Source organism: Tupaia chinensis, unplaced genomic scaffold (assembly GCF_000334495.1).
Source record: "Tupaia chinensis unplaced genomic scaffold, TupChi_1.0 Scaffold000381_1, whole genome shotgun sequence".
Lineage (NCBI taxonomy): Eukaryota > Metazoa > Chordata > Mammalia > Scandentia > Tupaiidae > Tupaia > Tupaia belangeri.
In genome coordinates this window covers 4,044,617-4,062,664 of record NW_006159883.1, presented here as the reverse complement: position 1 = coordinate 4,062,664, position 18,048 = coordinate 4,044,617, and the positions used below count along the sequence as shown (strand labels likewise).

The 18,048-nt window shown below is 34.1% G+C and overlaps 1 protein-coding gene across 1 annotated transcript in view; it reads right to left on the bottom strand.

The window, feature by feature from the left end:
• The window catches only part of LOC102487844 (sodium channel protein type 1 subunit alpha), a 158,359-nt gene that overhangs the window by 78,810 nt on the left and 61,501 nt on the right, over positions 1-18,048 (bottom strand). The window contains exons 3-8 of the mRNA XM_027773849.1: positions 9,942-10,060; positions 7,826-7,915; positions 6,148-6,276; positions 3,389-3,480; positions 2,288-2,557; positions 732-795 (exon numbers count right to left, since the gene is read on the bottom strand). Of these exons, the coding sequence (XP_027629650.1) occupies positions 732-795; positions 2,288-2,557; positions 3,389-3,480; positions 6,148-6,276; positions 7,826-7,915; positions 9,942-10,060 (764 nt within the window). The remainder of the gene's footprint in view (positions 1-731; positions 796-2,287; positions 2,558-3,388; positions 3,481-6,147; positions 6,277-7,825; positions 7,916-9,941; positions 10,061-18,048) is intronic.

Here is an 18,048-nt window from a genome sequence, read left to right as displayed (position 1 = left end):
TCCGGGACTCGAACCACGGTCGGCTACATGGGAGTCCAGTGACATAGCCATTATGTTAACTTCTGGTCCCTCTAATAATATTTTATAAAACTACTTTCTGTTTGTAATTAGCATTTATTTATTTATTTATTTTACAATTAAAGTATGAATTTATTATGGTACAAAAACTTTTTGAAATTCATACGTAGTTTTCCCATTACGCATATTTTCATGACTTTTTTATTTTCTGAAACTTTTTTTTAATTAATTAATTTACATTCATTCCCTAAGCATCGCCAACAGCATGCAAAATGTGATTTCTCATCCAGAATATACTGCATAGTGGCTTAATCATGCATGTTATTGTCAATAATTTTCCATTTCTAGTTTCATATATATATATATATATATTTTACCCCTATTTCTGACCCTCTGCCCTTTCCCAGCATTTTAACATTGCTGTTTAATTTTATCTACTATAGAGTCTGCAGAGTTGATTCACAGCTCAATATACTTATCTAAGGGGAACAGCATTACTATTGCTAGAAATATTAATTACTTTTGTTTTACAAACATCAAAGTATGCTTAATATTTATATAATGTAAAATGATATCAGTAATCTTATAATAGCACATTAAAATGAATAACATTAGCTAGATGCTATCTGTCAATTTCTACACAATGAGAGAAAAAATACACATTTGGAAGTGTACGCACAAATACACAAACACACACAAATTTTTTTACTTACCCTGCGTCAGAGCTATTTCCACATAGTAATGCATCTAAAAAACCCTCCAGGAAATAATGATATCCTGTTTGAGAGACAGAAAATCAGATGACAAACATTTGATTTATTAAAAACACTAAAATGAGAACATAAACATGAAGTCTTCCTTTTACATTTATTGAATAATTTAAAATATATAACTCATTTGAAGACTTATTTTTTGCCTCATTCTCTCCACATACTAGATATTATATTAAGGCCATTAACTAGTGCAAATTATTTATTCTTAATGAATGTAAAATTAGTGATAGCCACAGGTACCAACATTTTTAAAAGGTATCAGTCTTTTCCCACCATTTTTATATTAAAAAAATTTATTTAGTCAAAAAAAAAACTAATTTAATTTTTTTATTACTTTCAAAGGTGAACTATTTTATTTATATTTGAATCTGGTTTTAAAAATCATCCTTTTTTGAAAAGTGGAATATTATTAGGGAAAATTATATGAACCATAGATTTCAGAGCTAAAAATAATATCGGATACACTTGATAGCCATTATTTCGAGTACAGGAAAACTGGAGTCTAGTAAATTTTAACCAGAGAGAACAAATAACAACATTAATGCACACTGACAGTCTAAATTTTATATATTAAATATTTTTCTTTAAGGAGAACATTTTCTTTTTTCCATGAATCTTGTTTTAATTTTCCCTGCTTTTGAAATACTACTGCTGGAAGATCCCAATTCAGTAAAAGTGATGGAAAACTTTATTTACATTTACTGTCCCTTTAAAAATAGAATGTGTATTAGGACAATTATTTTTCCCTCTTTCTAGAATAAGCTATTTAAATGTTGACTGTTTTGTTTCAACTTTTAAAATAAAGATAAACTGATTTCCATAATTTCACTGATTTATCTGACATTTTCTCTTATTCTCTCCTGAAGCTTAATTGACTATATTTTTTTCTATTTGATACAATACTATTTTTCAAGTACAAAAAAATCATATTAGTCTTTACATTTTACTTGATTTCTGTAAAAATAACAAAATAATTTACTGAACTATAAGCACCATGAACCCATGTATTATCATCATATTTCCCTAGCATTCTGTACAGTTTCTGGTACAAAAAAGGTATTCTGTGACTGATATTTAATATGTTACATTTACATAGGATTTTAGAATCTACAAAAAGTTCCCAATATTTTACCTTCTTCAGTTCTCTCAAATATCACAGAAAGAATAAACAACAACTAAAGAGCTTAGGAATTTCTTTCTAGTTGTATTTTTTCTGTCCTCTAATATGGCTATACAATAGAAAGTGGCATTTAGGAGTTGAAATTACAAAAGTTATGAATAAAATAATTAAAAGTACATATAAACCTTGATAAAGTGATTAACGAACGTCTTCTTTAGAATTAATTCCTGAAATGTAAATGATATGTTACTTAAAGTTCAAAGGAAAAGAACACCAAAGATAAGATACCATATCCCATTAGGCAATCATTTAAATTTTTTTCCAAGCTCAGGCAAAAGACCTTTCAACAATGAAAATAATATACAGCAATCCTTACTTGTATCTTGAATATATGATTTCCAGTCAAACTCAAAAACAGTTTCATTTATTAGTGTGCCATTGTAATCCACAGTTATATTCTTCTCTATACTGTGTTCCTCCAGGGACGCATTGGTGGGAGGCCATTGTATGCACTTGTTCCGTAGATTGCCCATGAAGAGTTGCAGCCCAATGAGTGCAAACACACTCAAACAGAACACAGTCAGGATCATTACATCTGAGAGCTTCTTAACTGACTGGATCAGGGCTCCCACAATGGTCTTCAGACCTGAAAAAAAAGAAGCCTATTACTATGAAAACTTAACACATCTGACATAAAAAAAGATACACACTATTTTCTCTCATAGGTCCCATGCATAAGTCCAAAACTACTTGCAATGTTAGTGGAACAGAAACACTTCATGGAAGACTGAGGAGCTTATCAAGATAAACTCCAGAAATGTGATGACTCAAACAATTAAATGAAGATTCATATTCTATTATATTCATAAAAAGTAATGTTTATAGTCTTCACAAATCCTACAGTAAAGAGAGTCTTGTATTTTTCTTTTGCTATTGAAACTCGCCCTGTACTTTCATTAGCACAAGTTGTAAGTTTTATAACAAGTTACCTGGACAAATATGTTTTAAATTCTCACTTATAAATAGGAAAGATTTTGCTACAAAACCTGAAGTGGTTTGAAGTACAATTGTACTTTAAGATAACAAATCATTTTTGCAGGTTCTATTCTTTATTATCTTATTTCATCATCTTTTGTAGCAAAGGACTTACAGCATTTTCATTGACTATATATAGCCATTAATAAATAAGAAATTGCAGGTTGGAACATTCAGTAAGGAACAAGTCCTTGTTAAAGGTGACATACTGAAAAACAAATAAACATGGTATCTCTAAGTGCAAAGTACATAAATATAGCATGTCATGCAAGAAACTGTTAAACTCCAAGGCTAATAAAATTTGTCTAGACAATAAGCATTATTTTCTCTGAAACACTCCATTTTATGATTCCTCATTTTCTGTAATTCTGAAATGTCAAGCAAAGTGGATGATGCTGAAAAAGTGTGATGGATCAGCCTCGAGGTTTAACCTGGCTCTCACCTGGAATGACTGAAATTGTTTTCAATGCTCGGAGAACTCTGAATGTTCTCAACGCTGAGACATTGCCCAGGTCCACAAACTCTGTCACATATCTGTAATAGGGAGTTCACACACAAACAATAAAAGATATATATGTATATATATATAAAAAGAGCTGTAGTACAAGGAATCTGAGCTTTCCACAAATTACTTCTATCTGGATTTACAGAACTAGTTTTCAAAGCTCTCAAGACTGAAATTTTGAAAAGTTGAAAAACTGCCTAGGTTTACTCTGTTACATACCTTTAGAATTAAATCACAGTTATCCAAGATTTAAGAAGGATTTATCTTCTTTACCTGGGTCTTGAAAAGGCCTTTTTGTTGAGGTTAAATGATAAAGAAGCAAATTAAAAAACAGATTTAATCACTATGACTTTATTTATATAAGTTGGGGCCATTCTAAATGTAAATTTCATGAAATAGGCATACATCTTGCCATTTGGAAAGCAATATAATCAACATCATGTGTAAGTGAAAGAAAAATAAACCTTGAGTATGGCTTTCCGGTTATAGTTTAAAAATACATATGCATGAGATCACCTGAAAGAAATTTAGGCATGAAAAGGTAGATTGCTTATTGCCTTATGTATGAAAGAGATTTTCTTAGCATAACATTTGAATGAAAGTTAGGCAAATTAAGCACAACGTTTTATGGGAGCCCAATGACTCCCTTGCCATTCCTGCCTTTTTACTCTTAAGAAGCAAAAGTTCTGGAACCATCAGTTAGCGTAATGGCTATGTCGCTGACTCCCACGTGGTCGACCGCAGTTTGCCTCCTGGACGGGTGGCTTGAAACTCACACTGGGCGCATGTGCGTGCGTGCCCAGGATCCTGAGAGGAGAATGGAGGAGAAGGGATTGCGGCGTGACCATCCCCCCTGGGGGGCGATTTCTTCGGCGATTTCTCGCTTTCTGTCTCTATGTCTCTCTCTCTCTCTCTCTGTCTGGCGAGCGCACGCGCCCTATAGAGAAAACCTCTCAAAAAAAAGATAAATAAATAAAGAAGCAAAAGTTCTACATGCCTTATTTTGAACTGTGGCTAGAAAGAATGGTAAAGAATTGGCCTTTCCTGATACGACATGAAATTAAAACCAGACAGGCAATATTTAGAGCCTTGAATGTATCGGCTCGATCTTTCTTCCTCCTGTCCACATTATAACTGCAAGAGGCCAAGAAAGTCAGCTCCTGAAGGGAGGATGAGGGTCAGTGATGTTGGTCCACTTCTTCAACACCCTGTTTTTGCCTACTGGCTTTCAATGTCTTGACTGGATTTTAATTACTTTTCTGAGTCTTTTCCTGGGAAAGCTTATCTCTAGGGAAGAAACAAGGATGGGGATGCAGAAATTGTGCATATTATGAAGTGTGCATAAATCGGAGATAAAGGTTAAAACTTACGTTGAAGGAAGAAGGAAGCCGGAAAAAGTGAGAAGAGAGGAAGGAAGAAAAGGGTGAGGAAAGAAAAAGAAAGACAGAGTACATCTGCTTGTAAGTCTTACAAATCAGTTTGATGGTAAAATAATAATATATTAACCAAATCAAATACGTTTTTTCTTATACTTTGATTTGTCAGAATGTTTTGAAACTAGTAAACACTTCTTTCTTTTTGTTTTCTTCTTTTTTTTATTTTTGAGAGATTTTTGCTATAGGGCATGTGCTCTTGCTAGAGAGTCAGAGAGAGACAGAGAGACAGAAAGTGAGAAATCCTCCTCCTCCCCCAAGGGGAGACGGCCATGCTGCAATCCCTTTTCAATTCTCTTCTTGGGATTTTGAGCATGTATGCACATGCACTGGGGCATGAGTTTTAGGCCTCTGGGTCTGGGACTCGAATCCTGGTTGGCCATGTGGGAGTCCAGCGACATAACCAAGATACCATCCGGTGGTCCCATCGATACTAATTTTCTATTATTCTATCAAATTAATAAATGAAGCTGTCGACAATACATAATATGAGTAAGATAAGTGCAAATTTGTTAGGCCAGTTGAACTGCTTTTGGCTGTAATTTTAAAAAGCCATTTCACAGATACATTATGATGATACTTGCACTTTCCTATTAAGGTGTCTGTATGTGCTGAAAATGTGGCTTGTATAAAATTTACTGACAGATATTTATTACATGTGACAATTTCAGCTACTGCTAAGCCTCCATGCCATAGTGAAATGTCACTTAAACCTTTGTTGTGCTAAATTAAAATCCAGAACTTATCACAAACATGGACAATTTACTGCTAAGAGAATCAAATCAGACTAAGAAAGAGAGACATTGTGTGTCCTCAGTTAATGTACGCTGAATGTCTGCACTCTAGGGCAGAAACTGAAAGATTAGAAGGTATTATAGCATAAAGACCAATTGTGGATAGCAGAGACAGTGTGGGAGATGGGTAGGAGAGGTGGGGAGGGTGAGAAGACCCTTCTCAAAGGAAAACAAAAGAAGCAAACCATTTAAGTAGGGTAAAAATGGAAAATTATTGGTTGATGATAATGTATATGATAATAACCTTCAACTTGACTATTCATGTTGGGAAATTTACTTTACAAGCTATAATGATATACAGAGGTTAAATGTATACTAAACAAACAAACTTTGGGAAGAAAAATCCAGAACTTAAAAGTGTAAGTCACACGAAAATATTCTATAGCTAAAGCAAGCCTATTCTTTAAAAACATAAGCACATAGGAAACCAAACTATGTTCTGTTTTGAAATTCAAAAAATGGCACTTACGCAAATGTAATGACAGTGAAATCAAGCCAGTTCCATGGATCCCGAAGGAAAGTAAAATCTTCTAAACAGAAGCCCCTTGCAATAATTTTTATAAGTGATTCAAAAGTATAGATTCCTGTGAAGGTGTACCTAGGAACAAGTTTCCAAAAAGAATCAATAATATAATAGTGTTATTTCATACCATACCATATCACTTTGTCAGTAGACTAAGTAGGTCGACTGTGTTTTCATACTAATAAAATATAGCCCTATATTAAAATTCAATTACCTAATACATGGAGAGTTGTTTTAAAATAAAAGCAGTGTGAGAAATATATACCATCTAAGAGGTATGTAGCTACTGTCTAAAATGTCTTACTATGGACTTAAAAAGTAAAGCCTCTTAAGAATTTCTCAGTAAGTTAACATGATGGAGAAGCCAATCAACAATATTGCAGAAGCATGAAACTATTTTTCATTAGAAGATAAAAACAAAAAACACAAAGCAACAACAAAAAAATCCTCATTTTCAATGATGTTTTAAGTCTTTTGTTTTCTCTTTCTGCAAGATAGGCTAATCTATGTAGATGGAAAAAAAATTGTTAAATCCAAGTGGATAATCCTAAGGTTAGAGGAAATGGAAATTTAATTTAGAATTAAATAATATTAATTTAATTTAGAAGTAAGTATTAATATTAATTTTTGATAAGTCAAAAATATACATATTTTCCAAATTAAAACTTTGACTCAGCATAAGGTAATAGACTCTAGAGTAACTAAGACCTATGAGGCCTCATATATTTAATACTTTATGAATATTTTTGTATGCAAAGCTTATTATTTTCTTCAGGATCTGTCCATTTTCTTATTGGCACCTATTTGGAAGTGTCTAGGAAAGGAAGAGCCTCTTGGGACTACCTGTGTAGTTGTTTTAAAAGTCAGCTGCTACCGTGTTGTACACTGTAAAGATTTACAATGATTAAATGTAAATAAATTTTACAAGAAGTCAGCTGCCACAGAGTAATAGGATTACAGCACGGGCAATATGAGCAGGTGCAGCAGTCATTATTAGAGCAGCCTGAGCTGCAGTTAGCCCAAATATGCCCTCAAAGGTATCCTCAGAACAGAGAGGCTATTGAGATATTTGGAAATGCTTCCAGTTTCTGAAAAATGCTGACCAAACTCTCACATCAGTCTACTGAACTTAAAAGTTCTACAATCCTGAAATTTTGAATTTTTTTTACCCAATTTTTTGATCAACTTGCTTGAAATTGATACTGATCTGACACCAAGTGGCTCATCTGATTGAAATGAAAACTTTGCAAGGTTCAGCATTGTCTTTTATGGCATTTCTTGCTTTTTTCTGATTTTTTAACTCACTGACTCCATCTAGAACTTAACTTCCAAGGTGCAGTATATTGTTGTTTTTTCTTTCTTTCATTTTTTAAAAATTGCTTTTAATATAATTGCTTTGGTCGCTTTAGATCCTACAGCAAAAATGACAAAAGTTCAGCAATGACGGATTTAGGGAGACTACTAGATTACAAAGGTAAGAGAGATTAGATATAACATCAGTAGACCTGTGGGCCAGTTAATAGTATCTTTTGTGTCTAAATATGGCTTCAATAAAAGTGTCCTTCAGTTTTATTTCAAGGACATATTTATATTCACAAATATTTAAAATATAAGTTGAACTTACTCTACATTCTTTGTCCAGTCAGGGGGGTTACTCATTGTCATAAACACACAGTTCGTCAAAATAGTGCACATAATTAGCATGCTGAATAATGTAGGTTATTGTTAAGGAACACACAAAAATAAAGCCCAAATTGAGGTATTATTTCATATAGACCAAATATTGAAGTCTGAACTACAGTTCCACAAAGACTCAGTGATAAATAACTTATAGACAAGTCATCTAATCTCTTTATAATTCAGTTTCTTCATGTATAAAATGTAAGTAATAATATCGTTTTCAAAGAATAGTTGTATAGATGACTGAGATACATTATGTATGGAGAAGTTTTATATCTACGTATAGTAGTGTGTTTGTAACCATTATTAAATCAATATATTTGCTCCCCACAGAACTCCAGGGAGAATACTGTTTGCACCACCTGAAGTTGCAAAGTTTTTTAGCAGAAATCATTGACTTGAACTAATATAGACAATTAGAATAGCAAAATGTTGAGGAAGAGAGCTTATCTGCAATGTTGTAATTTCTTAGACACATGCTCTTCAGTATAGTTCAATATATGAAGATAGTTCGTAGTCAAGTACAGCATGCTGCTACATATTGGGCTGCTGTCTTGGAGTTGATACAAGTATAGTAGCAATTAGAAGAAAAGTTAATATTCTAAAAAGTCGGGATTTAACATGATGTCACTGTAACTAAAATGCAATATAGCAAAGTGATCTTGGGCAAGTCACTTAGCTTCTTTGCCGTGAGCCTCCCTATGTCTCCACTTACAGTTGTAACAATGGAGCTAGTAATGTATAGAATTTATCATCTTTACATGCAGATGAAAGGACTTGATATGTGCTTAGAACAGTGCTCTGTACACCAGCAAACATGCTGTAAGTTTTAGCTAAAACAAATAACAGAATTATAGAACATAAAGACATCGAGAAAACCAGCTAGCTTTGTCACTAAAATCTAGAAATCTGAGAAATACGGTCTAAGTGCTACAGAAATTAGATAATTTGTCCCAGGACTAGAACACAGACTTCCTGCCTTCACCATCATTTACGGCCAAAACAAAAATTTTCCATAAGTGAAAAAGAAAATTTTCACCAAATGACCACATGATGGCAGTAAGAATACAAACTAGGACAGGGAAACTTCGTAAATTTAAAAACCCTGAACATAATGGTTTCAAATGTTTCAAATCTTTTAATAATAGCATAGCTGTATTATTAAGGAATCTCTCATTATCATCTTAAAAATATAATGGCCTTTTAAATTTTAGAGTTTTTTAATAAGGTAGTATAAGCCTGTGATAATTATAACAAGTATTTCTATATTTACAATCACCAAAGGCATCCGGTGAGACACAATCAGAAAGGGTTTTCACTGATGAATGCTGACAGGTGAATTTAGCTGCAGAGTGCTTTTTAACACCAATGGGAATCACAAACCAAATCTCCTAAGATCACTTGGAAATATAAGCTCACCTTCTTTATTAATTTCCAGAATCTTTACTGAGCAATTAGTTTTGCATGGCAGAGTCATCATTCAATGACCTAACCTTGAAATTCAACCAATATTCTAGTATTTTCTTTACAGTAGTTAGCAAGAAAGCCAAGAATTAGCTAAGTACTGCCCCAAATCTCCTGATATTCTCCCAATGAAAATATGCTTAAAAGCTTTTTCTAAGACACATAAAAATCTTTTATATCATTGCTATGGCTAAACGGGTCTAGATGTAGGCTTCTCTATTTTATCATCATTCACTGCAATTCTACACAATCACAAGAATTGTATAAAGTGTAAAATAAAAAAAGTAAGTATTTCTCTCTAACACTAAATTTGAAGAATTAAATACACTGAGCATTTTTGCAAGAAAAAAAACATTCATTACATACACGTATGTATGTAATATAGACTTACATATATGTATATAATCTTCAAGATTTGTAAGTTTCAGTAATATCTATGTGATTAACTTTAAGATGAAGCTTGTATTGACAAAAGAAGATACAAAATGAGAGTGATAAATTTATAGAATATGGATATTTCCCATCAATTTTATATTTAGCTATAAAGCATTTATATATTATATAATAGTTAATGGCAATCACTTGAAAAAGGATATGAATGTACCAAAATCTTAATAGCTATTTTCCTAAGAGGATTGAAGGGAGTTAAAATGTACAGGGCGGAGGTGGCACTGAACCGGAAGATGGCCTTCCCTTTATTCAATACTATAAATGTCTGTAAGATAGGAACACAACATAGAAGTATAAAAGAATAAACCATTTGCACTCATTATCAAATTGCTGTTGTTGTCATAATGTAGGATTCCAATGTTGCATGAGAAACAAGCACAATCAAATCTTTGGATGGGCATTACAAAGATGCACTATCACTGGATCTCTTCTTAACCAGACAGGAAATCCAATGATATCACTTACCTCTGACCCGACACTTACCTGCAAATTATTCTACATAAGGCATTTAGCAAAAAGAGTGTATTTACTTTCTTGATATTTTAAATGTCTGAGTTATATTAAAGTCTTAAGTGGGTACACATTTCATTTCATCCTAAAAATCATAAGGCACTACATTCCTTTTATAGTGATTTCAGCTTTCCCAAATCAAATATCTTGAAAATTAATCCTGTGGAGTGCAAAATCATTCAATAGAACTGATACCATTTTTGAAATAAATATTCTTTTACCATCTATCTTTATTAAAATAAACATTATCAATCTATTGGTAATAGAAAATAAAAACAGCCACCATCAAACCCAATCTTGGGTTACATGGCTATAATCCAATAATTGATTCCTGGAAGCCATGTTCCCTGGAGAGTATCCGTTGACCAGGAGTGCTAAATTCTGTATTGGGAATTCTCAGTTAGCTGACACATTGAATTCTAATCCCAATTGACTGCCTTTCTCATGTAGTGCTTTCTACCACAGAGAAAAAGCTCTGAGTCCCTGAAGAACCTAGAATCTATGAATATGAGTGAAAAATTAGAGTTAGTTGAGAACAATAGGAACTGTGCATACAGAAACCTTAAAAAAGAAAAGTATAATACTGTATAAAAGGACTCAGTGTTTCTTCAGGCATTTATTTATACTTAGAGCCAGGAGTGGGAGAAAGTCTTTTTCTTTGTGAAGAACATATTGGAGAAGGGAATTTTAAGCTTTTTAATGTAAATTTATTCATTCTTCAAAATTTCTATTATTTGGCTATAGGATGCCTATCTGCACAGATTACATTATGACACAGCAATCATTAACTTTACATTTATTTTCTTCTGAGAGTCTTTGATAATGCTTCATTTGGTCATTGGCAGATTTCTATTTTTTTTCTTCTACTTTTGGGATTTTTTTACATCCAAATAGAGTAATCGCCACAAAATATTTACTAAATTGCTGTTAGAAAATATCACTTCCTGGGACCAGCAGATGGTGTAGTAGTGGTTACACCACTGGACTCTCATATGACCGAATGCAATCAAGACCTTCTACCCTGACCTGGCAGTTTGAAAATCACATTAGGAGCATGTGTGTGTGTGCCCAAGATCCCAAGAAGAGAATAGAGAAGTGATTGTGGCAAGGTCATCCCGCCTGGAGGATGATCTCTCACTTTTGCTATCTCTCTCTCTCTCTCTCTTCCTGGTGACCGTACATGCCCTAAGGCAAGGACATTAAAAAAAAATCAGTTCCTACTCGGTATGAGTAGAAGTGGCCTCAATGAGCTGCTCATGTGGTACCCCATCCAGTGCTGTAAGTCCTTGGTGTGTGGCAAGGTAAGTACAGATATTGAGAATACATATTCAAAAGCTCATAATGCAATTTTTCAAACTAGTTTATGTAGGTTGAATCTAATAATAAAAAATGTAGAGTGTTGTAGAGTCCATTTTTCTTTTCAATTTTCTAGAAATTAATTTTTACTGCATTTTAAGAAGAATAGAGACCCCATGGTCACAACATAGTTTGAGAAGCCCTGCTCTCAGCCTAATCTCTGAAACAGTCTATCTATCATCTTAGAGGACTATGAAACCAAAATGCAGAAAACTGTACCACACAGTCTGATTATAAGAAGGGAAAGTTTCTCCTGTGTTTGCCAGAAGAACAATCACTTGTGTTGATAACACTTATCCCCCTTTTTCTTTGATTCATTCATTGTTCTGTCCCTGCATGACATGGTGAGATCATCATAAAATATGAGCAGACTTGTGCAATGCCAGTGCCGTTGTCTTGGGGAATCTAAGCAAACACACAGAAAGTCCCAAAGTGAGCTAACTTGGGATTATATATGATTCACTTTTTTTTTCTTAGAGAGATTTTTGCTACAGATTATGTGCATTTGCCTGAAGTCTTTTTTGTTTTTTTTTTCTCTCAGTTTTTAAGTGTTAAGCAGAGATAACAAAAGGCAAGATATCAGCCCCCAGTGGCGGAAGGCCATGCTATAGTCCCTTCCTCTCCACTCTCCTCTTGGAGATTTTGAGCACACACACACACACACACACACACACACACACGCACCCGGCATGAGTTTCAAGTCACCAGCCATATGGAAGTCCAGCGACATAATCATCTGCTGGTCCCATATGATCCACTTTTTAAATACTGCATTTGCTTCCTTTTCACCAAAATATAATGAGTAAAACCTGATAGAAATATTGGAGGCTAGGATAGGAAACTCACTCAAAAGATAACGCAGACTATATATATTAAATATATAAATCTCTTAATTTCAAATAATATTGCAAGCTAATTTGAAATGGATACCAGTGACCCAGAGAGACTGTGAGGAAGATGTTACAGTCCATAGGTGGCTTAAGTCATAGGCTGGAGGGGAAATATGACCAAAATGATGCCAACTGTAACTCAGTGGACAAGAAAAATAACAAGACTCAGCCTAAATATTTAGATGAGACCACACTCAGAAAAGAAGTATGACAATGGCTTCTTGGTCACCCTCCAACCCAAAGCATGAGTCTGGGTAATAAATGAAGAAAAAAGAAAAATTAGAGGAAAGTGAAACAAAAGACAAAGCTATAGAGGCTAAAACAAAGAAAAATGTTGCACCGAGGACTAAAATAGAAAAGTGGCAAGACTTGGAATTGGAACAGAGAGCACTCCAGAGAAGGGAGTGCAAAGAGCTGGGTTGGTAAAGTAAGTTTCACGAAACCACTGTGCCCTTAATAATGATATGCAATTGTAAATCTGAAAGTCCTTTGGCATAGAGGAATTTATACCTTCACACAAAAGTTAAAGGCTAATAGATGTAATTCTCAATTGTTCAAGTCTTAGATAGAATTTTTTTTTTTTTTAATTTTAGAATGTATTATTTTTATTTGTTTAAGAAATTCAAAGAATGTGGAAAAGTTATTTTTGTAACTTGATAGGTAATAAGATTTATATGTGCAGTGTGTCAATGTTTGCATTTTGAGTTTATAAACGGAATTAATGAGATTTTATTGTACAAACATGTTATTTCTGCTTTAATTTTTCATAAGACTTATGGATGAGCAAGTCGTCCTCACCGTAACTATCCAAGAAACTCCTATAAGGTCAACAGTAGGAGAACATTTTATGAAGTTTCTCTGTGAAGATTTTATTTTTCTCAGATTAAATCATATATGCTTATGTAAAACTCCATATGTGTTGTTCTAAAGGGTCTGTAGATTTATTTTTAAATAGCCTTTCAATAAAGAAAAAGTCACCAGACTTGTATTACAATCCTACACATAAAGTTTTAAATTTTATAATTTACGTCAGTGAGTAAGTTCCTTTTGGAACTTCAGATTTATTATTTACAACTGATCTGATATTTAGTCTTTCATATGTCCATATCCACTCTCCTTATATTTGCTTATATCATCAAGAAATCTTTTTTTTTTCCTCAGTTTTTAAGTGTTAAGAATTAATAAGAGGACACTTGCTCCCAAGGAACTCTCAGAATCATGTTTCTTCAGTGGTATTGATAGTATTGAAGGGAGAGGAGAAGGAAAAGGAAACACTGTTTACTTAAAATAAGTAGGTAACTCCCGAATTTCTAAACATATAGATATTCCCTTTTCCAGTTCACACTAATGAATCTATAAGGGAAGAACTCAAAGACTAGTCAAGCTTACCTTAAACCGTACAAAGAAATCTAATATAGCATTATGCAAATCAAGATTTATGAACTATTCGATTGAGTGCAAATTTTGACTCTTTAAAAGAATGTATCAGGTGACTTACTATTACCATAGTACCTTAACATATTTTATACCAATTAGCTTGACAAAAAATTTCAGTAACACAATTCCTCAATATGATTTTTATTGTATCATATCACTTTAATATACAAGAAACGTTCAGATTTGGTGGGGGAGGAGAAAAGGCTGACACAGCGGAATCTAAGTTGAAACTCCGTCCTCTTTTCAGCCCTAGGCTCATATGAACATTGACATGATTGGCCCCATTTTCTTGCACCAAGAATTTCTTTTCCTGTAATTTAGCTACATCTATGACTTCTTAAAACATGTCCCTCAGTTCATCCGGTGCAGGATCAAAACAAATGTTTTAATTACTGTTTTACAAAAGAATAGAGCTATAAAAATGTATGAAATCATTTTAACATGTGAATAATTTTTTTGCTTTAAAACAGACTTTGAAGCAGGATGTTGTGACTAAATTAGAAACTAGGCTTTCTCCATGAAAATCACTTTACAGATATATTTGCAGGAATATAATGTTTCTACACCAGAGGTTGTTTGAGATTGCCACTTTTATCTTTTCATATATGATGAGTACCGAAATCAAGTGACATTTATTGAACACCTACAATGATAATTTGCTAAACTGCGTGAACATGGTTGCAACTGCAAAGTAGCTTGGGCCTCATTTTAGGTTCAGTTATTCATTTCAGTTCAAAGACGTGTATCAGCTCTTTAGCGCAACATTTGCAAGACCCTGTGCAGCAGTCTGAAGAGAAGATAAAAATATGTATATCATGCTATGAAGAAATTTACTAACTAAGGAATACTCAACTACATATATTAATGGAAGAAAATCTATACGAATTACTGAGGCCTTCCCTAGAGCAGCACTATGCAAGAGAAATAAAATGTGAGCTAGAAATCTGAACCATAGGCATGATTATAAATTTTCTAAAGTCTACAGGAAAAGAATCAGGTGAGGTTAATTTTAATAATGCTTTTTTAAAACTCAATATATTCAAAATATTATCATTTTGGAATATAATCACTATTAAAAGTCACTGAGATATTTTCGTCATTTTTTCATACTACATTTTATGTCTTGCAAATCTGAACTCACATTTTAAGGAATCAGTAACCAAACTTGGCTAATGTTTACAGTGTTGGGCAACACGAAACATACGCTTAACCTGTTTATTGTTCCTTAGGTCATGCTTCCTTCACCAGCACCTGCCAGCCCCAAATCACTTCATTTACGGTTTTTCGTTTTTAGAGGTTGTCTTGCTATGTTGCTCAGGCTGGCCTCAAACTCACAATCCTGCTGCAGCATCTTTTTGAGTAATTGGGCTACAGTTGTGTGCCACTGAGCTGTTCTTTCGTCTTTGCGTTTAAGGAAAAATCAAGAAGGTAGCTACATGGAAAAACTGATAAGCACTCCAGATACTCAACAGTTTACTAAGTTTAATGGTCTCTAAAGCAGTACTAGGAAAACAGAAGTAGGATGTGTTTACCCTATCTTCAGAGTATAGATGCTGTCATTGCATATCTGGTTCAAAAGCTGACAGTGCTGCTGCCTTCTGACAGTGAGATCATGGACAAGTGCTTAACTATTCTGTGACTCAGTTTCTTCTTTTGAAAAATGGAATAAAGTACTTCTTTCATAGAGGTGTGGTTCCAATCAGTTGGTCAGTCTCTGATGTCTAGCATTCCGTACTTTAAGTAAGTAACTGATGATTCCACCACAGTGAGGTTATAAAACTGTCTTAAGGAGTGATTATGAAAAACCACCAGTGATAGTCCATATTATTCACAATTGTGTCTTGCAAAAGGACTGATTTTTTTTTTTTAATTTGACTGTATGGTCTCTAAGGAAACAATTGTGAGAATAGTTTGCTTAAAATTCCTATTTATGAAACTGTATTTGTTACTATCTAGTACATTTTTCATGTCTCTAGGTCTCTAGAAAGCAATTTGTTTGTATATTTTTCTCCAGGATGGACATTAAATGTAACAAACTGAGGTTTTTCAGCACTCTTGTCTAAATATAACCATTACCTAGCCTTTATCACAATGTGAGAGCCATCTTCCCTCAAGTGCATGGTTTAAGCATAAGCTCTTTTTGTGTTTCATCTAAATGTTATTGGAAAATTAGCAAATAACAGGACTCAGTCCCAATTTATTGCATTTGCCTGATCTTAAAGAAAATCTACTGGTAGAGGCAAGAAGTAGCACTGGAAGGTGTGCAATGGTGGGGAGCAATATACAAATCCAAGAATGTGCTATATTGGTCTATGAAATTAGTCTCTACACTTCATAGTTTAAAATATGGCAAATTTCAACTTGTACATAACCTGTGTTCCAAACATGTGTTTGGAAGTCAAGTGTTTTAAACTTTGAGCATATTTTCCCATAGACCCCAAAATCTACCTAACTCTTAATGAGGCCCAATTCTGAATTAATGGTACTGCAGAACTGTACCATCACATAGAAGAAAGTTTTACCCTGAAAATGGCATCAGAGTGCTAGGGCTGATGGGCACACAGACTACCCTTGGTAGAGCCCTGACAATCAGGCTATGGAATTTCCTGGCTCTGGCTCCTGCCCAGAAATGTAATCAACATTTTCCCAGCTCTAAAACATTGGCTTGGGAAGAGCACCCAGTGAGGAGTGACACAATGAGAGCCATAAAGCAAGAGAAAGGATGCTTCAACATTTGGGGCATGAAGAACAATATTGAAGGTCAAGAGTTTCTTATTTCTACATCTCTGGGGGGCATTTCTCATGCTGGGCCAATTTTATGGCATCTAATTCTATTTTTCCCCCTAAGGAAGCTCTCAATCATCTTAAATAATTCTTTGCCCATTTTTTATAACCTGTAGATTAGGACAAATTTTCTTCTTTCTCTGGCTCACTGGGAGATGGAAAGTTCTTTTTTTTTTTTTTTTTTTGTAGGTTTTCTACCTGACCATGAAGTAAACAGGCAATGTTAATTGTTTTCTTTCCTAATATCATTTTTTTTCCCTTTAGGCTACCAGTAATCTGTCTAAAGAATAACCCATGACATTAATTCATTTGTGGTCCAACAAGCTTTAAAATATAGCCTTCACCTAATTACAGATGTCATCAGAGGCTAGGTGGCAGTAGCTACCTATCAATTTTTGGCATGCAAATCAGTGATGCCCATCTTATATTTCAAGAGAAATTCAAAATATGCATCAATGTGTTCACGTGTCTGCATGTATATGTGTGTGTGAGAGAGAGACAGAGAGACAGAGAGAGATCTGGGCTTACATATATTGGAAAATAATTTTAAACAATATTGTATGAGTACGAAAAACATATCTGTAGCCTCAATGCCTCATGGGTTTTGTTTTTGTTTTTGGAGAGGTTTTTGCTATAGGGCACGTATGCTCGCCAAACAGACAGAGGGATGGTCACGCCGCAATCCCTTCTCCTCCATTCTCCTCCTGGGATCTTGGGCATGCACACACATGCGTCCAGCATGAGTTTTAAGTCACCGGGTCCAGGACGCGAACCACGGTTGACTACGTGGGAGTCCAGCGACATAGCCATTACGCTAACCGCTGGTTCCCAATGCCTCATGGATTTTAAAAATTCTGCCTTAGTCTCATGCAAAGAAAAGGAAATTGAACCCAAAGAAGAATCTGTAAAATTATAGTTTTTTTATGCTTTGGATGGATAGAATAGGACTTGGGACCATCAGAGGTACCTAGCTAAGCTCTCATCAGCCAGGGCAGGGGACACCTTAGCCTATACCTCAGCATACATAGATTGATAAGACTTGGACGTGAAATATTTTTCATCCCCGTATCATCAGTATCACCATGAGTTTGATACACAATTACATGCTCAGCTAATTTTCTTTGACATGAAAGAACACACTTAGTCCCACTTTCATTACAAGCTTACAAAATGAGATTTATGAATAGATTATTCCCTCTCAATTTCTCTTTTTTCTTTTCTTTTCTTTTCTTTTTTTTTTTTTTTGAGAGGTTTTTGTTTTAGGGTGGGTGCGCTC